Below are 14364 nucleotides of genomic sequence, written 5' to 3'. Positions count from 1 at the left end.
CCCCTGCGTCAACTGCTAAAGCAGTCCAGTGAGTTTCTTTGGGACAAGCAACACGACATTGCTTTCCAGAATGTGAAAGACTTGATCACGAGAGAACCAGGACCAATCCTTGCCTACTACGACCCCAACAAAGAGCTCAGACTCCAAGTGGACGCGTCGAAGTATGGACTAGGTGCAGTGCTACTGCAAGAAGGAAAGCCCATCGGCTACGCTTCCAAATCTCTCACAGACTGTGAAATCAACTACGCTCAAATCGAAAAGGAGCTCTATGCCATTCTGTTCGGATGTAAACGTTTCCATCAGTACGTATATGGACGACAAGTCATTGTGGAATCCGACCACAAGCCCCTTGAGTCAATCATGAGGAAACCACTAGCTGCAGCCCCGCCAAGGCTACAGAGAATGATCCTTCAACTACAAAAATACGACTTCACAATCACTCACCGTCCAGGCAAAGACATCCCCGTCGCAGACACACTCTCCAGGAAGTTTCTTACCTACAAGGACAGCAGCCTCAGTGATGGCATGGACATGCAAGTGCACACTGTGTACAGCAACTTACCAGTTAGTGACACGAAACTGAAGGAGATCCAAGCAGAAACAGACAAGGACTCACGACTCACACAGCTGAGGAAAGTCATACAGGATGGATGGCCTGAGGAGAGGAGAAAATGCCCTCAGAGCGTCTCAGAATTCTGGAACCATCGTGATGAACTATCACAGATCAACGGAATCATTTTCAAAGGAGAGAAAATCATTATTCCTACCAGTCTCAGAGAATAGATTTTGACAAAGATCCATGCTGGACACATGGGCATGGAAAAGTGCAAACAGAGAGCACGGAACATTTTGTTTTGGCCTGGAATGTGCAAACAAATAGAGGACATTGTTGGTAGATGCATCATCTGTCTTGAAAGACGCCCCTCAAACACCAAAGAGCCAATGTTACCTCACTGTATCCCAGACCGACCCTGGCAGGTCGTGGCAACCGATCTGTTCACCTGGAACAACGAGGACTACATCGTAACAGTGGACTACTACAGCAGATACTTCGAACTCGACAAGCTTCACAGCACCACATCTGCAGCTGTGATACACAAGCTGAAAGCAGCCTTTGCCAGGCATGGCATTGTAGAGACTTTAATATCTGACAATGGGCCCTGTTACAAATCAAATGAGTTTGAATCCTTCACAAAAGCATGGGAGTTCACACGTCACCACAAGCCCACATTACCCTCAAAGTAATGGCCTTGCTGACAAATCTGTGCAGATTGCTAAATCACTCATGGACAAAGCAAAAGCAGACAAGAGAGACCCCTACCTCAGTCTCCTTGAATACCGCAACACTCCAGTTGACAACTTCAAATCACCAGCCCAGCTGTTGATGAGCCGCAGACTTCGCTCAACCCTTCCCAGCACCAACCAGCAGCTGCAACCTGAGGTCGTCAGCTACAAGGAAATGCATGAAAAACGTGCACAGAGACAACAACAACAAAAGCGATACTACGACAGGTCAGCTAGACCACTGCCACCACTGATCGACGGAGAGTCAGTTAGAATCCAGGAGCATGGCCTCTGGAAACCAGCAGTCGTCATCCAGCCAGCTGACACTGAACGTTCATATCACGTCCGCACAGCAGAAGGAGCAGTGTACCGCCACAATCGTCGTCACTTACTGAACACAAAAGAACAACACACTGATGAGATGAACTGTTCCCCTGAAAGAGAACGTGATGGACTAAACACACACACAGCACAACATACACCACACTTACCTGCAACACCACAAGAGCTGTTGACTTACACAGAAGCATGCTCAACATCATATCGCAAGGTCAGGAAGAGAGGTCAAGCCCAGAGCTGTCCTCGACCTGTGAAATGTCAAAGGGTGTAGGCGGATCGCTGCCCTAAGAGTTCCAGACTGTAAACTTGTTATTGAAAGTTCACTTGAAATGCTTTGCTATTGTATTTGTTTGAAACGTTAAGATGTCATTTCTACAGGGAAAGCTGAGTTGCTGAGAATCCCTTGTTTGAAAAGTAACAGTATGTTGGATCATTGTTTCAGAGTCTATGTTGATTCAGTTGGTGTATTATGCAATATAAATGGTTACTTACCTTTTGTTCAAACTACAGAGCATTTATTCAAAAGAAAAGCTTAGAATATGTAAAACATTTGTATTTTGTTTTAAAAGAAGGGGGGTGTAATATTCATATGTGAATACATACCGAATTATAATTGGATGCATTTTACCGCCGTATCCTACTGTGCGGTGATTGGTTAAGACCACCCAGACGGTTAGGTCATGGCCAGTTCATCGTGGTTGGAGATAGGCAAACATGCAGTTGTAGCTAGTTAATAAAGCGTTGTGTTAAGAAACATCCTGTAGTTCTGCGTTTTATTATTTTGTACAAAGCGTACAAAACAAGACAATACCCTGCTGTTTTGTTTCATGTAGATATACATTATACAGATATATATGTACACTTATCAAAGTGTCTGTGGTTAGTGGCAGTTGGTTAGTGATTGAGATCACTGTGGTTGATTCTGCATTCACACGATCACTGTGGTTGAGTCCAAATGGCACCCTATTCCCTTTATAGTGCCCTACTTTTTACCAGGGCCCATAGGGCTCTGGTCAAAAGTAGTGCACTATAGCTGGAATAGGGTGCCATTTGGGATTAACATGTTTCTTGAGGCTTGGGCTTGATGGCACCTGTGTTTGACAGGCTTTTATTGCTTTTAACCAAGGGAACAAGCCATCTGAGTTTTGGGAGCTACTAGTAATGTTTGGGTGGCAGGAGAACGGTTTGGTGGAGCCTCGTCCCAGATGTGTTTGTGCTGTATGTTGTAATGCCGAATGGAGTTGGGTATATTACAGCACAATCTGCAATGGGACCAAGCTATAGGGTCCAGATCTACACCCACCCGTCTTGAAGGAAATGATTAACAGATTATATGTAGATGGATTCTTTGAGAGAAAAGGTTGTTGTTTTTTGATTATATTAATATATATGATAAATTATTTTATTTAATGGTCAGTTTAATGGAAATCTATTGTCATATGGGAATTTGAAAGTAATAAAGATTCTCTCTGGTCAGTAACCCAAGTCGATTCTACAATCTGCATTGGATTTAGATCTTTAGCAAAACACACGTTTTCATCATGTAGGCACAAATACGCACATTTGGGAGTTTCATTGAAGGCAGTTTATTAACCAGCAACCCCTCAAGTAAGTTCAGGACTCAATTGTGAAATCTCCCAAACAAAACTTAGTACTGTAGTTTTTAGCCATACACAAAGGATTTATGCCATCTATTAGAATGACATTTCAGATTCACAATAATAGGTCTTTGAAATGTAGGGTGCATTGGACATTGTAGGCACAAATACGTATGTTTGGGAGTCTTATTGAAGGCAATTTAATGACCAGCAAGCCCCTCAAGTAAGTTCCACACTCAGCAAAATTGTGAAATCTCACAAACAATAATTTACAATAGATCTTTGAATTTTAGTGTATTTTTTTTAAATCCCCAAACCAGGTGATGTTAAAAATGATTTCTTTACCCATACAAAACATACTTACTGTGGTATGCTGACAACCTTTTCAATTGCTCATCGTCAACATCTAAGGTCTATACTTTGTTAGTTGTATTCTGTAATGTTTGTAAATGAATGCAAGTGCTACTTCACCACCACCAATTGCTTAATATGTGTACAACTTAAATGTTCTGGGTACTTAATACTCTTGGAAATCCCAGACCTAGGGCAAAACATTTGTAACACTGTGGGAGGCAATGTATCTTGTCTCCTGTTTTTCAGAAACTGCTCATCACTTTGATCTTTTACATCCACAAGGAACACAAACAAGTTCTGAAAATGCTGATAAGATTTATTGCAATTACAAGAGGTTAAACACTAACAGCTGCTCTTTGTGCAGTGAAAGAATAAACTGAAACAAGGGATGGAATGCAGTTGAAATTGATTTAAATCCCTTTTATCCATTAACCCATATCCTCCTCTCCCTCCTCTTCAAACTCGCCCTCCTCCTCGGCGGTGGCATCCTGGTACTGCTGGTACTCAGACACCAGGTCGTTCATGTTGCTCTCGGCCTCGGTGAACTCCATCTCGTCCATGCCCTCTCCGGTGTACCAGTGCAGGAAGGCCTTGCGGCGGAACATGGCTGTGAACTGCTCAGAGATGCGCTTAAACAGCTCCTGGATGGCCGTGCTGTTCCCGATGAAGGTAGCGGCCATCTTGAGGCCGCGGGGTGGGATGTCGCAGACTGCGGTCTTGACATTGTTGGGGATCCATTCGACGAAGTAGCTGCTGTTCTTGTTCTGCACGTTCAGCATCTGCTCGTCCACCTCCTTCATGGACATGCGGCCACGGAAGATAGCGGCCACGGTGAGGTAACGGCCGTGGCGGGGGTCGCAGGCGGCCATCATGTTCTTGGCATCGAACATCTGCTGGGTGAGTTCAGGCACCGTCAGCGCTCTGTACTGCTGGCTACCTCTGCTGGTGAGGGGGGCAAAGCCTGGCATGAAGAAATGCAAGCGGGGGAATGGGACCATGTTGACAGCTAGCTTACGTAGGTCGGCGTTGAGCTGGCCGGGGAAGCGCAGGCAGGTGGTGACACCACTCATGGTGGCTGACACCAGGTGGTTGAGATCCCCATAAGTGGGAGTCGTCAGCTTCAGGGTGCGAAAGCAGATGTCGTACAAGGCCTCGTTGTCGATGCAATAAGTCTCGTCAGTGTTCTCCACTAGCTGATGCACAGACAGGGTGGCATTGTAGGGCTCCACCACGGTGTCTGACACTTTAGGGGAGGGCACCACACTGAAGGTGTTCATGATGCGGTCAGGGTACTCCTCACGGATCTTACTAATCAACAGGGTACCCATGCCAGAGCCCGTGCCGCCTCCAAGGGAGTGGGTGAGCTGGAAACCCTGAAGACAGTCGCAGCTCTCGGCTTCCTTTCTCACCACATCCAGGACAGAGTCTACCAGCTCTGCTCCCTCAGTGTAATGGCCCTTTGCCCAATTGTTACCTGCACCACTCTGTCCTTTAAACAACAAAAAGTAACGCAATGAGATGTAGGCTAGGCATATTACTATGGTAAGGCGAAATTAATTTGCAATTTCAAAGTATTTGCTCACCAAAGACAAAGTTGTCCGGTCTGAATATTTGGCCAAATGGTCCAGAGCGGACAGAGTCCATCGTGCCAGGCTCCAGATCAACTAGAATGGCACGAGGAACATACTTGCCACCTGAAATAAATTAACATATACATTATGGGTCAGTAGCTAATTTGTGACAGATTTTCATGAAAATATTGTAAAATCTGCATTAAGAAAATATGCGCATTTTCCCACCAGTGGTAAGTTTCCACCAAACTGACTTGTTGCGGATAAAACTCAGTGTGATAACAGTGCACAAAAACACTTTTCACTAAAGTTTTCATATACCATTTTTTTTTTTTTTAAAGTTCAATGTGTTTCCATCGCATTTTCAACTCTACCGATAGTTTAGTCAAACTGTTGCATTAAATAGCAAATGTTCCTACTCTGGTCTTGGTACATGCACTCTAGCCAACAGCTTGCAGATACAGTGCGGGTAGGCTAGTCTAGATGAGATTTATGGATAAGAGTGAGAATATTTGTATTTGTCAAACAGCAGTCAAGCACCAAGCCACAGAATTAGACCCCTTTATTGGAAAGGAGCATCAAGATCTCATCTGTTGTCTAAAACAGCATTGTTTCTCTGAGTCGGAGATCACACACCATGACTCCAAGTTTACTTCGATATCTGGTTAAGGCCTTTGCAGACAACGATTTTACCACTATTCTTCCATCCTAGAGAAAACGTCCACATCGTGGGCAAATTCTTAGGTTGTAAACAATTGTCGGATGTCTTGGCTCGTTCAGTGTGACAGGGTCTAGGTCTGCCGATTTTAAGTACTGCTTCATGCGGTTTGACAAAGTTCTAGCAGTGTCTGAATTTTTGGGGTCTTTATCGTGTAGTGTGTGTGTGTGGCTGGTGTTATGAGCCGATCCTGGTGACTGACCAACAGGAACATGGTTGGCACTGAGTATGCGCACAATAATACAATTATTGTCAATAGTTAGATTAATATAATAGTTCAATTTAAACATTCAGCCTACATGCTGTGCAATAACTATTTCCCTAATCTTTTTTACATGAAAGGTCTGAAATCAGGCCCATTTTATTCTGAGTTTGGACATGAGGTTCATGTGAAAACTATTTCACTGGTGCATAAACAGAGGCTAGAGCTGCTGCCACATGCCCAGATCAAAATATATAATAAACCGCTGCAGTTGATTGCAAGCCAATTCCAGAATGTGACTACAGAACAGAAGCATATCCTACATTCTGGACAGGTTGATATCAATATTTTAATTTGTTAACATCACACAGTGTGACAATGTGATTCTTAAGACTGAAGCCTTTAGTTAAAGAGAACACAGCTTCATTTTTTTTGAAGACTTGACACTAGTACTAGCGAAAATACACTTTAAAATCACTAGCTACTTAATATTTTATATTTATTCAAAATGTCACAATTTAGTTAGCTACCTATGTACATAGAGGATCCTTTCCAGTTAGTTACCTGTTGCCTCATTGTAGTACACATTGATTCTCTCAAGCTGCAGATCGCTATCACCATGGTAAGTGCCAGTTGGGTCTATTCCATGCTCGTCACTGATAACCTCCCAAAACTGCAAAAGTATGATGGAGTGGTTAGTGGCACGTCGGCGGGTAAAAGTTACTCATAGCATTATAGCTAGCAAGCTAAAGTTAGGCGCCGAGCAGCCATCGACAATTGACCAAATGTTACTCTTCATATCAACCACACATTTCAGATAATCAAAGCTAGCGTTAGATAGCTAACTAACAAATCGCAAATACTTTATTTTGGACTTAACTTATGAGCTGGCTAGCGACACAAAGTTTGCTAGCTAACGTTAACGTTAGTTACTTTGAAAAATGCAACACGTTTGCAATACATTTTAATTTAAAAAAAGTGCCCTTACCTTGGCACCGATCTGATTTCCACATTGGCCGGCCTGCAGATGAACAATCTCCCTCATGTTAAAATCGAATTCACGTGTAAATTAATAAAGATCAATTGTAAACATCTGACAATAACTTGAATCTTTACTCCGCGCCTTTTTTCGACACGTCTGAAGTCGAGCGAGCTGTTGAAAGAGAGGGAAAATAAAGCTTCAGCGCACGTGACGAATTTGTCTTTGCATGCATTCCATTGGCTAAATCAATATTACATCATTATCATACAAAGCAATACATGCTTGGGGGTGTGTGTGTGTATATATATATATATATATATTTATATATATATATATATATATATATATATATATATATATATAATACATAAAATTTAAAGCTCCTTATAACCCTAGCACAGGCAAAGACAGGCGGCCGCCAGCCAGTCAACGAATGTATTCTTTTTTTTACATGCAGCCAGTTGATAGCGGTGGATGGATATATATATACACTGCTCAAAAAAAATAAAGGGAACACTTAAAAAACACAATGTAACTCCAAGTCAATCACACTTCTGTGAAATCAAACTGTCCACTTAGGAAGCAACAATGATTGACAATACATTTCACATGCTGTTGTGCAAATGGAATAGACAACAGGTGGAAATTATAGGCAATTAGCAAGACACCCCCAATAAAGGAGTGGTTCTGCAGGTGGGACCACAGACCACTTCTCAGTTCCTATGCTTCCTGGCTGATGTTTTGGTCACTTTTGAATGCTGGCGGTGCTTTCACTCTAGTGGTAGCATGAGACGGAGTCTACAACCCACACAAGTGGCTCAGGTAGTGCAGCTCATCCAGGATGGCACATCAATGCGAGCTGTGGCAAGAAGGTTTGCTGTGTCTGTCAGCGTAGTGTCCAGAGCATGGAGGCGCTACCAGGAGACAGGCCAGTACATCAGGAGACGTGGAGGAGGCCGTAGGAGGGCAACAACCCATCAGCAGGACCGCTACCTCTGCCTTTGTGCAAGGAGGAGCAGGAGAAGCACTGCCAGGGCCCTGCAAAATGACCTCCAGCAGGCCACAAATGTGCATGTGTCTGCTCAAACGGTCAGAAACAGACTCCATGAGGGTGGCATGAGGGCCCGACGTCCACAGGTGGGGGTTGTGCTTACAGCCCAACACCGTGCAGGACTTTTGGCATTTGCCAGAGAACATCAAGATTGGCAAATTCGCCACTGGCGCCCTGTGCTCTTCACAGATGAAAGCAGGTTCACACTGAGCACGTGACAGACGTGACAGAGTCTGGAGATGCCGTGGAGAACGTTCTGCTGCCTGCACATCCTCCAGCATGACCGGTTTGGCGTTGGGTCAGTCATGGTGTGGGGTGGCATTTCTTTGGGGGGCCGCACAGCCCTCCATGTGCTCGCCAGAGGTAGTCTGACTGCCATTAGGTACCGAGATGAGATCCTCAGACCCCTTGTGAGACCATATGCTGGTGCGGTTGGCCCTGGATTCCTCCTAATGCAAGACAATGCTAGACCTCATGTGGCTGGAGTGTGTCAGCAGTTCCTGCAAGAGGAAGGCATTGATGCTATGGACTGGCCCGCCCGTTCCCCAGACCTGAATCCAATTGAGCACATCTGGGACATCATGTCTCGCTCCATCCACCAACGCCACGTTGCACCACAGACTGTCAAGGAGTTGGCGGATGCTTTAGTCCAGGTCTGGGAGGAGATCCCTCAGGAGACCATCCGCCACCTCATCAGGAGCATGCCCAGGCGTTGTAGGGAGGTCATACAGGCACGTGGAGGCCACACACACTACTGAGCCTCATTTTGACTTGTTTTAAGGACATTACATCAAAGTTGGATCAGCCTGTAGTGTGGTTTTCCACTTTAATTTTGAGTGTGACTCCAAATCCAGACCTCCATGGGTTGATAAAATGGATTTCCATTGATTCTTTTTGTGTGATTTTGTTGTCAGCACATTCAACTATGTAAAGAAAAAAGTATTTAATAAGATTATTTCTTTCATTCAGATCTAGGATGTGTTGTTTAAGTGTTCCCTTTATTTTTTTGAGCAGTATACAATATGTTGTATTTAAAAATATATATGTTATTACATGCAGTGTTTACCTGTGGACCATGATATAAATAGAATTGCATAATGTAGCCTACACACAACATATGTGTGAAGCCATTCCTTTTTGACCCCAATGTGAAACTGCTGCTTCAACAGAAAACTCAGCCCAAACCTGTTGTTGGGCCCTTGTGCAAGGCACTATCCCACTGCTCATGGGGCACTGCTCTGCGGCTGACACTTTGCTGCCTATAGCCTCTTGTGTGTTTTGATGTTTGGGGGTTGGGAATTAAAGAAAAGATAGCCCACTGAGGCTCTGTCAGAGACAATAACCTGTAACATATCCTTTATTGCTGATGCTATATATTGGCCATTGAGAGGCTTTGAAGCCACCGGTCAGCCATATTGTCACTCCCCAGTAGGCATAGTCTTCCATAGAAATGAATGGAATTTTACAGTATTTCAATTAAATGTTAAGGACAAAATTACTTTTATTTACTGCCTAGTATGAACAAAATTACTTTTATTCACTGCCTAGTATTTTTTGTGTTGTTGTAGCGAGGACAGTAACATTTGGACCCCCCCCCCAAAAATGCAGTAATTTTTTGTTATGTATAGCACACATATCATTTAAAAGTATGCTTTAAGGTGCCTAATATAATAATTGTAAAAAACAAATGCAGTCATTTATAAATGCATTTATATAGCTTCCAAATATTGTATTATATTGGAGGAGTAGCAAGATGGTTGCGCGGTGGCTTCAATACAGCACACCATCAGTGATCCAGGTTTTATACACACCGTTGCTGTAACCCATGGACACTTGGACCCTTGTCAGACAGACTGCCGCAGAGGAAATGCACACCATATGTTAGACCTGCAACTCACCACAGGCGTTTGCATATTTGAGTCAAAAGCACTAGGAGGGTGTCAGTGTGAACAAATGGTGAGCTAGCCAGCCCAGTGCTGTGTTACAGTACTGCCATGAACACTTGGCTGGTATGCATGAAGACAAGAGCCTCTTGAAAACGAGACATGCAACTCTGCAAACATTCCTTACTAAAACCTTGGAGTTCCAGCCTTTGATTTTTGGATTCACACCCCACCAGTTACATAAGACTTACAGACATGGAATCTGAGAATGGCATGAACTATGTAAAAATAACTTCATAGCTCAAACAATAAGTTGAAGGGGAAGGATGCAGGGTGGAAGAAGGATTCATTGGGGAGAGGGGCAACCAGAAGTCCAGTGATGATGATATTCATTGAGGTCATCACTATTTATTTAGTCACCAAAAACATAAAACATTCAACCTTTAATATGCAAATGAATGTCAGATGTCTTTATCAAAAAGTATAAAGACCATTTTTGTTTATTTTGAACAAACATATAACAACTCCGACAGAAAGCGCTTCAGAAAGTAGTGTAAATTCATGCAGTGTCTTTTCTTGTCCTTGATGCAAGATCTTTCTCCTATGGATAGTGTAAACAAAATAGAAACATTACTTTGCAATAAACGGTTCATGAAAAATCAATGAACCCAAAGGAATGAGGGCAATGCAGTGCAAATGTTTCCCCTACCATTAGTACACATCAGGTCCCCCCACAATTGTTTTCAATTGAAATCTTAGAGGTCCTGGAAAATAATCTAAAAACACTGGCACAGAAGCATACCAAGCTATGAGACGTGATTGCTGTGCCTGTGTCCTAGTTACTATACTCACCTCCCTGAGTTGGTCTGCAGCAATCTGCAGTTTGGCCCTCATCTCATCACTAATGATAACATCAGACAACACGGACCATCTACCATCCTGGAAGCTCACTGGCATTGAGAAGACTACACCAGCTGGGAGGTTGTACTGTCCTGCAGAGAGGCCAAGAGAAGACATATCAGGGCCTTTATTTATAAAGTGTCTTAGAGAAGGAGTGCCGATCTAGGATCAGTTTGACCTTTTAGACACTCATACTCTGAGACACTTTATGAATATAGGCTTCATAGGCAGCACTTATTTAGTATGCTTACTTACTTCTTTGTGTTCTTATTTTTATTTATTGTTTGTTTTTGTTAGACCTTATATTGTTATTGATTACTGCATTGTTGGGGTTAGAGCTTGCAAGAAAGGCATTTCACTCTACTTGTGCATGTGACATTGAAACTTATCCTGGAACACATTATATAAAATGCTGATACAATATATAAAAATGACTACATAGCCTGGTCCCAGATCTTTAGGTGCTTTAATAGCCAAATCCTATGGCTGTTGTCAATGCTAATGTTACAGCACAAACAGATCTGGGATCAGGCTTAATGATGCAGTCTTTCTATAGCCAAGTCATGTCAATGACTATAGGAGTTGGCAAGTCTGCACAAACAGATCTGGGACCAGACTAGTATTATTCCCTCCTATCTGCAAATGTCACTATATTGATTTTTGACCCGACCGGTGCTGAGTATGCCTAAGGAGAGGACCTCCTCAGCAGAAGAGTTGCAGTTCCAGGCCTTTAGAACTGCAATGATCCCATTAGTGGCTGATATGGCGGTGGCCCTCTGGGACTTGGAGGCTACAGTGGCACGTTGGGAACTGACCAAATTCAGGAAGTCAGTCTGTAGCCATTTCCTTTGAGAAAAAAAATGGTATTCAAAGTTTGGGGTGTACTATGTGTGTGTTAGAACTAGAGCACTGAAAGACAGGGAGGTATATTATCAAAACTTAGTGCAGTGGTATTTTATGGTAGTTGAATTTAGGTATGAAATAGCACAGGAACAGTAGCTTCGTCCCAGATCTGACTGTGCTGTCTTGCCAAATCCGAAGGACATTTTGGCATGACAATGACCATAGGAGTCGGCTATACAGCACAAACAGATCTGGACTGCAGGAACAGTACAGATTCATTGATAAACATCATTTGGCAATAATGTCTTAGCAAACAGTTAAGTTACATGTCATATATCATCTTTAGGACTGGCTGAGAAAAATCTGATGGTCCCCAGATGGCCCCTTCGTATTGGAAAACCTTCGCCCTCTGCAGGTCAACATGGGAACTGCCGCTGATGTTGCCCCAAACGATGACATCTGTCACATCTGACGCAGACGATAAAGAAGAATCACATGAAGGTTTGAGGGTTTTTTTCCAATTTAAGGTGAAAATGTTTATCCATTTTATAGATACATATATAACGGTAATGAAAAAATGAAGGAAAAAATTATTGCGCTAAAAGTTGATTTGAGGAAAGTTTCACTTGGAATGATTGGGATATGTTGTTGTCGTCTACTTTAGTTGAATGCACTGACTCAGTCGCTCTGTATAAGAGCAAAATTAATGTAAATGTACAATTTTGATTTGTTACCTGCAGTCTTCACAGATAGCTTCTGTGCAATGTGGGCTCTGGCTTCGTACTCCAGTTGAGTTGCCATGCCGACAAAGCGTCCGCTGTCAACCGAGGGAGCGTTCTCTAGCAGAAGGGAGCACTTCAGGTTAACCAAGGAGTTCCCAGCCACAATCACCGCCACGTTCTTGTGCGCCCTTTCGTCGATAAGGCGCCCATACTGTTGGTAACGCTCTGACACCTTCCTCACCTTAAAAATAATAATATGGTCATTTAGCAGATGTTTTTATCCAAAGCAACTTACAGAACTGTCAACACTGACACATGTTCAGCGTTTGTGGAGTGGATGATACAATAATCCAACCCACAACCCTGGTGTTGCTTGCACCGTGCTCTAACTAACCCACCGAGCCATTCGAACTACACACCTTGCTTTCTTCCTCATCCTCCCCTCCACACTCAGGCCAACTGTCATCCAGGAGGATGATGAAGTGTGCTTGTTGGAAGGCCTGGTCCAGCTCTGTGTAGACAGTGACTTTATTGAGCTGTGGGAGGGCCAGGTCCTCTGTCTCCATCCTGACCCCCTGCAGGTCCTCATCGATGGCCCCCACATCCAACAGGTGGAGGCTGATGGTTGGGGTGTCCCGGAATACCCCAGGGGCAAACAGCTGGGGGATCAGGATGTAGCAGGTCGGGTTAAGAGCACTGCAGGGTAGCAAAGGAGGGGAACAGTGGGTTAAATCTGTTTGTGATATAGGCCTAAAGCCATAGGAGCTGGCAAGACAGCACAAACTGGTCTGGTAGATTAGGATGCTTCGCTGCCTATAACTTCTGTACAAGACAAACATATTTGAGCCAAATATTTTCAATATTTTTACTTCATATTTTCAATGGCAATAGAAATGTAATTTTCCTTCCTGAATTGACTCAATTGAAATGGAATTGATCCCAGCCCTGCCTCACATTGAGACACTGCTGGCTACCCTACGTACCTGCTGATCCATATGTGCAGTGGCTTGATGAGGCTCTGATGGTACACCTCCTCCTTCATGCACAGCTCCCGTGTCAGCAGGTTCTCTGTTGCAATCTTCATCATCAGTTCCGTCGTCATATCTGAGGTGAAGCCATAGTAAGCCTGGAAGACAAGCAGCACTTTGACATGATTTGATCAGGATGTTTCTATTCTTGCTGAATCAACTGATTGTGGAGTTGTCAACAAAGTAATAATTGAAATAATGCCAGACTGATAGTTATCTTTGAATAAGGGTGATGTAGTAACATTACCTGTACATGTTCTAGGAAGTCGCTGAAGCCCCCTAGAAGCATTCCTTTACCCCCACGGTTGATTAGTTCCCTCCATATCATGGGGGAATGCTCATGCTGCCAGCCATTTTCCTTGCAAGTGGTTTCCAGCCATTGCTGGGAGGTGGAAAGAGAGGGTGACACAGATTGTTTGGACAGAATATCTCTAGTTTAGGCTACACATTGACAAAGTAAAGAGACCATATGAAAATAGAATTGACTGAATGTAATAAATGCATCTACCTGCCACTCATCGGGGTGCATGCAGAGCGTGTGGATGCTGAACTTTGGCAGAGATCTTTGCAGTAAATCTGCAAGAAGTTCAGCTTTGGCAAAGTACGGGCAATTTGCCTTGCCTGAGAGAAAAACAAGTTGTCATGTATGGAATGTCATTACCAGCAGGTCATAAGCTCTTCCCATTTAGGTAAGTCAGACATTTATGTCTACATAGCTAATACAACCTAAACTTAAACAAGTCTTACCAGCAAGTACAAATTTTGCCATGTTTGTTGGCCGGATGTCAGTTGTTGCTAGGAAACCAGGGGTGTTATTTTAATTGTGTCCGATAGGAAACAGATTTATACGGAAGTTTAGCTGAATATTTTTAGAATTGTGTAATTAAAT

General features: G+C 43.4%; 2 protein-coding genes across 3 annotated transcripts; both read right to left on the bottom strand.

Moving 5' to 3' along the window:
• Positions 1–3873: 3873 nt before the first annotated feature.
• LOC115179338 (tubulin beta-4B chain-like) lies at positions 3874–7240 on the bottom strand. The gene is made up of 4 exons (XM_029740755.1): positions 7055–7240; positions 6631–6739; positions 5159–5269; positions 3874–5064 (listed from the first exon to the last, which is right to left on the bottom strand). The coding sequence occupies exons 1-4, from the start codon at positions 7109–7111 to the stop codon at positions 4004–4006; spliced, it is 1338 nt and encodes a 445-aa protein (XP_029596615.1). The 5' UTR covers positions 7112–7240; the 3' UTR covers positions 3874–4003.
• Positions 7241–10345: 3105 nt separating this feature from the next.
• Positions 10346–14326, bottom strand: mdh1b (malate dehydrogenase 1B, NAD (soluble)). Of its 2 annotated transcripts, XM_029740753.1 has the most exons (11): positions 14223–14326; positions 13984–14096; positions 13723–13857; positions 13431–13573; positions 12867–13143; positions 12460–12688; positions 12052–12193; positions 11553–11728; positions 10835–10974; positions 10542–10583; positions 10346–10468 (listed from the first exon to the last, which is right to left on the bottom strand). In XM_029740753.1, the coding sequence occupies exons 1-10, from the start codon at positions 14242–14244 to the stop codon at positions 10542–10544; spliced, it is 1419 nt and encodes a 472-aa protein (XP_029596613.1). In that variant the 5' UTR covers positions 14245–14326; the 3' UTR covers positions 10346–10468. The 2 variants fall into 2 exon arrangements, with proteins under 2 accessions (XP_029596613.1, XP_029596612.1); XM_029740752.1 differs by having other exon boundaries at positions 10347–10583; positions 14223–14324.
• Positions 14327–14364: the final 38 nt, after the last annotated feature.

This window comes from Salmo trutta, chromosome 39, assembly GCF_901001165.1.
Source record: "Salmo trutta chromosome 39, fSalTru1.1, whole genome shotgun sequence".
Classification (NCBI taxonomy): Eukaryota; Metazoa; Chordata; class Actinopteri; order Salmoniformes; family Salmonidae; genus Salmo; species Salmo trutta.
This window is presented reverse-complemented; position numbering and strand designations above follow the sequence as displayed.

What these genes read in the sequence shown, in the direction of transcription:
- LOC115179338 (XM_029740755.1), bottom strand. Translation starts at nt 7,111, where the DNA reads ATGAGGGAGATTGTTCATCTGCAGGCCGGCCAATGTGGAAATCAGATC. An exon ending in GAAATCAGATCGGTGCCAAG is followed by an intron (nt 6,740 to 7,054) that starts GTAAGGGCACTT and finishes ATACTTTTGCAG; the next exon opens with TTTTGGGAGGTTATCAGTGA. An exon ending in ACCGGACAACTTTGTCTTTG is followed by an intron (nt 5,065 to 5,158) that starts GTGAGCAAATAC and finishes TGTTGTTTAAAG; the next exon opens with GACAGAGTGGTGCAGGTAAC.
- mdh1b (XM_029740753.1), bottom strand. Translation starts at nt 14,244, where the DNA reads ATGGCAAAATTTGTACTTGCTG. An exon ending in GCTATCTGTGAAGACTGCAG is followed by an intron (nt 12,194 to 12,459) that starts GTAACAAATCAA and finishes CGTCTGCGTCAG; the next exon opens with ATGTGACAGATGTCATCGTT. An exon ending in CTGCAGACCAACTCAGGGAG is followed by an intron (nt 10,584 to 10,834) that starts GTGAGTATAGTA and finishes CACTATCCATAG; the next exon opens with GAGAAAGATCTTGCATCAAG.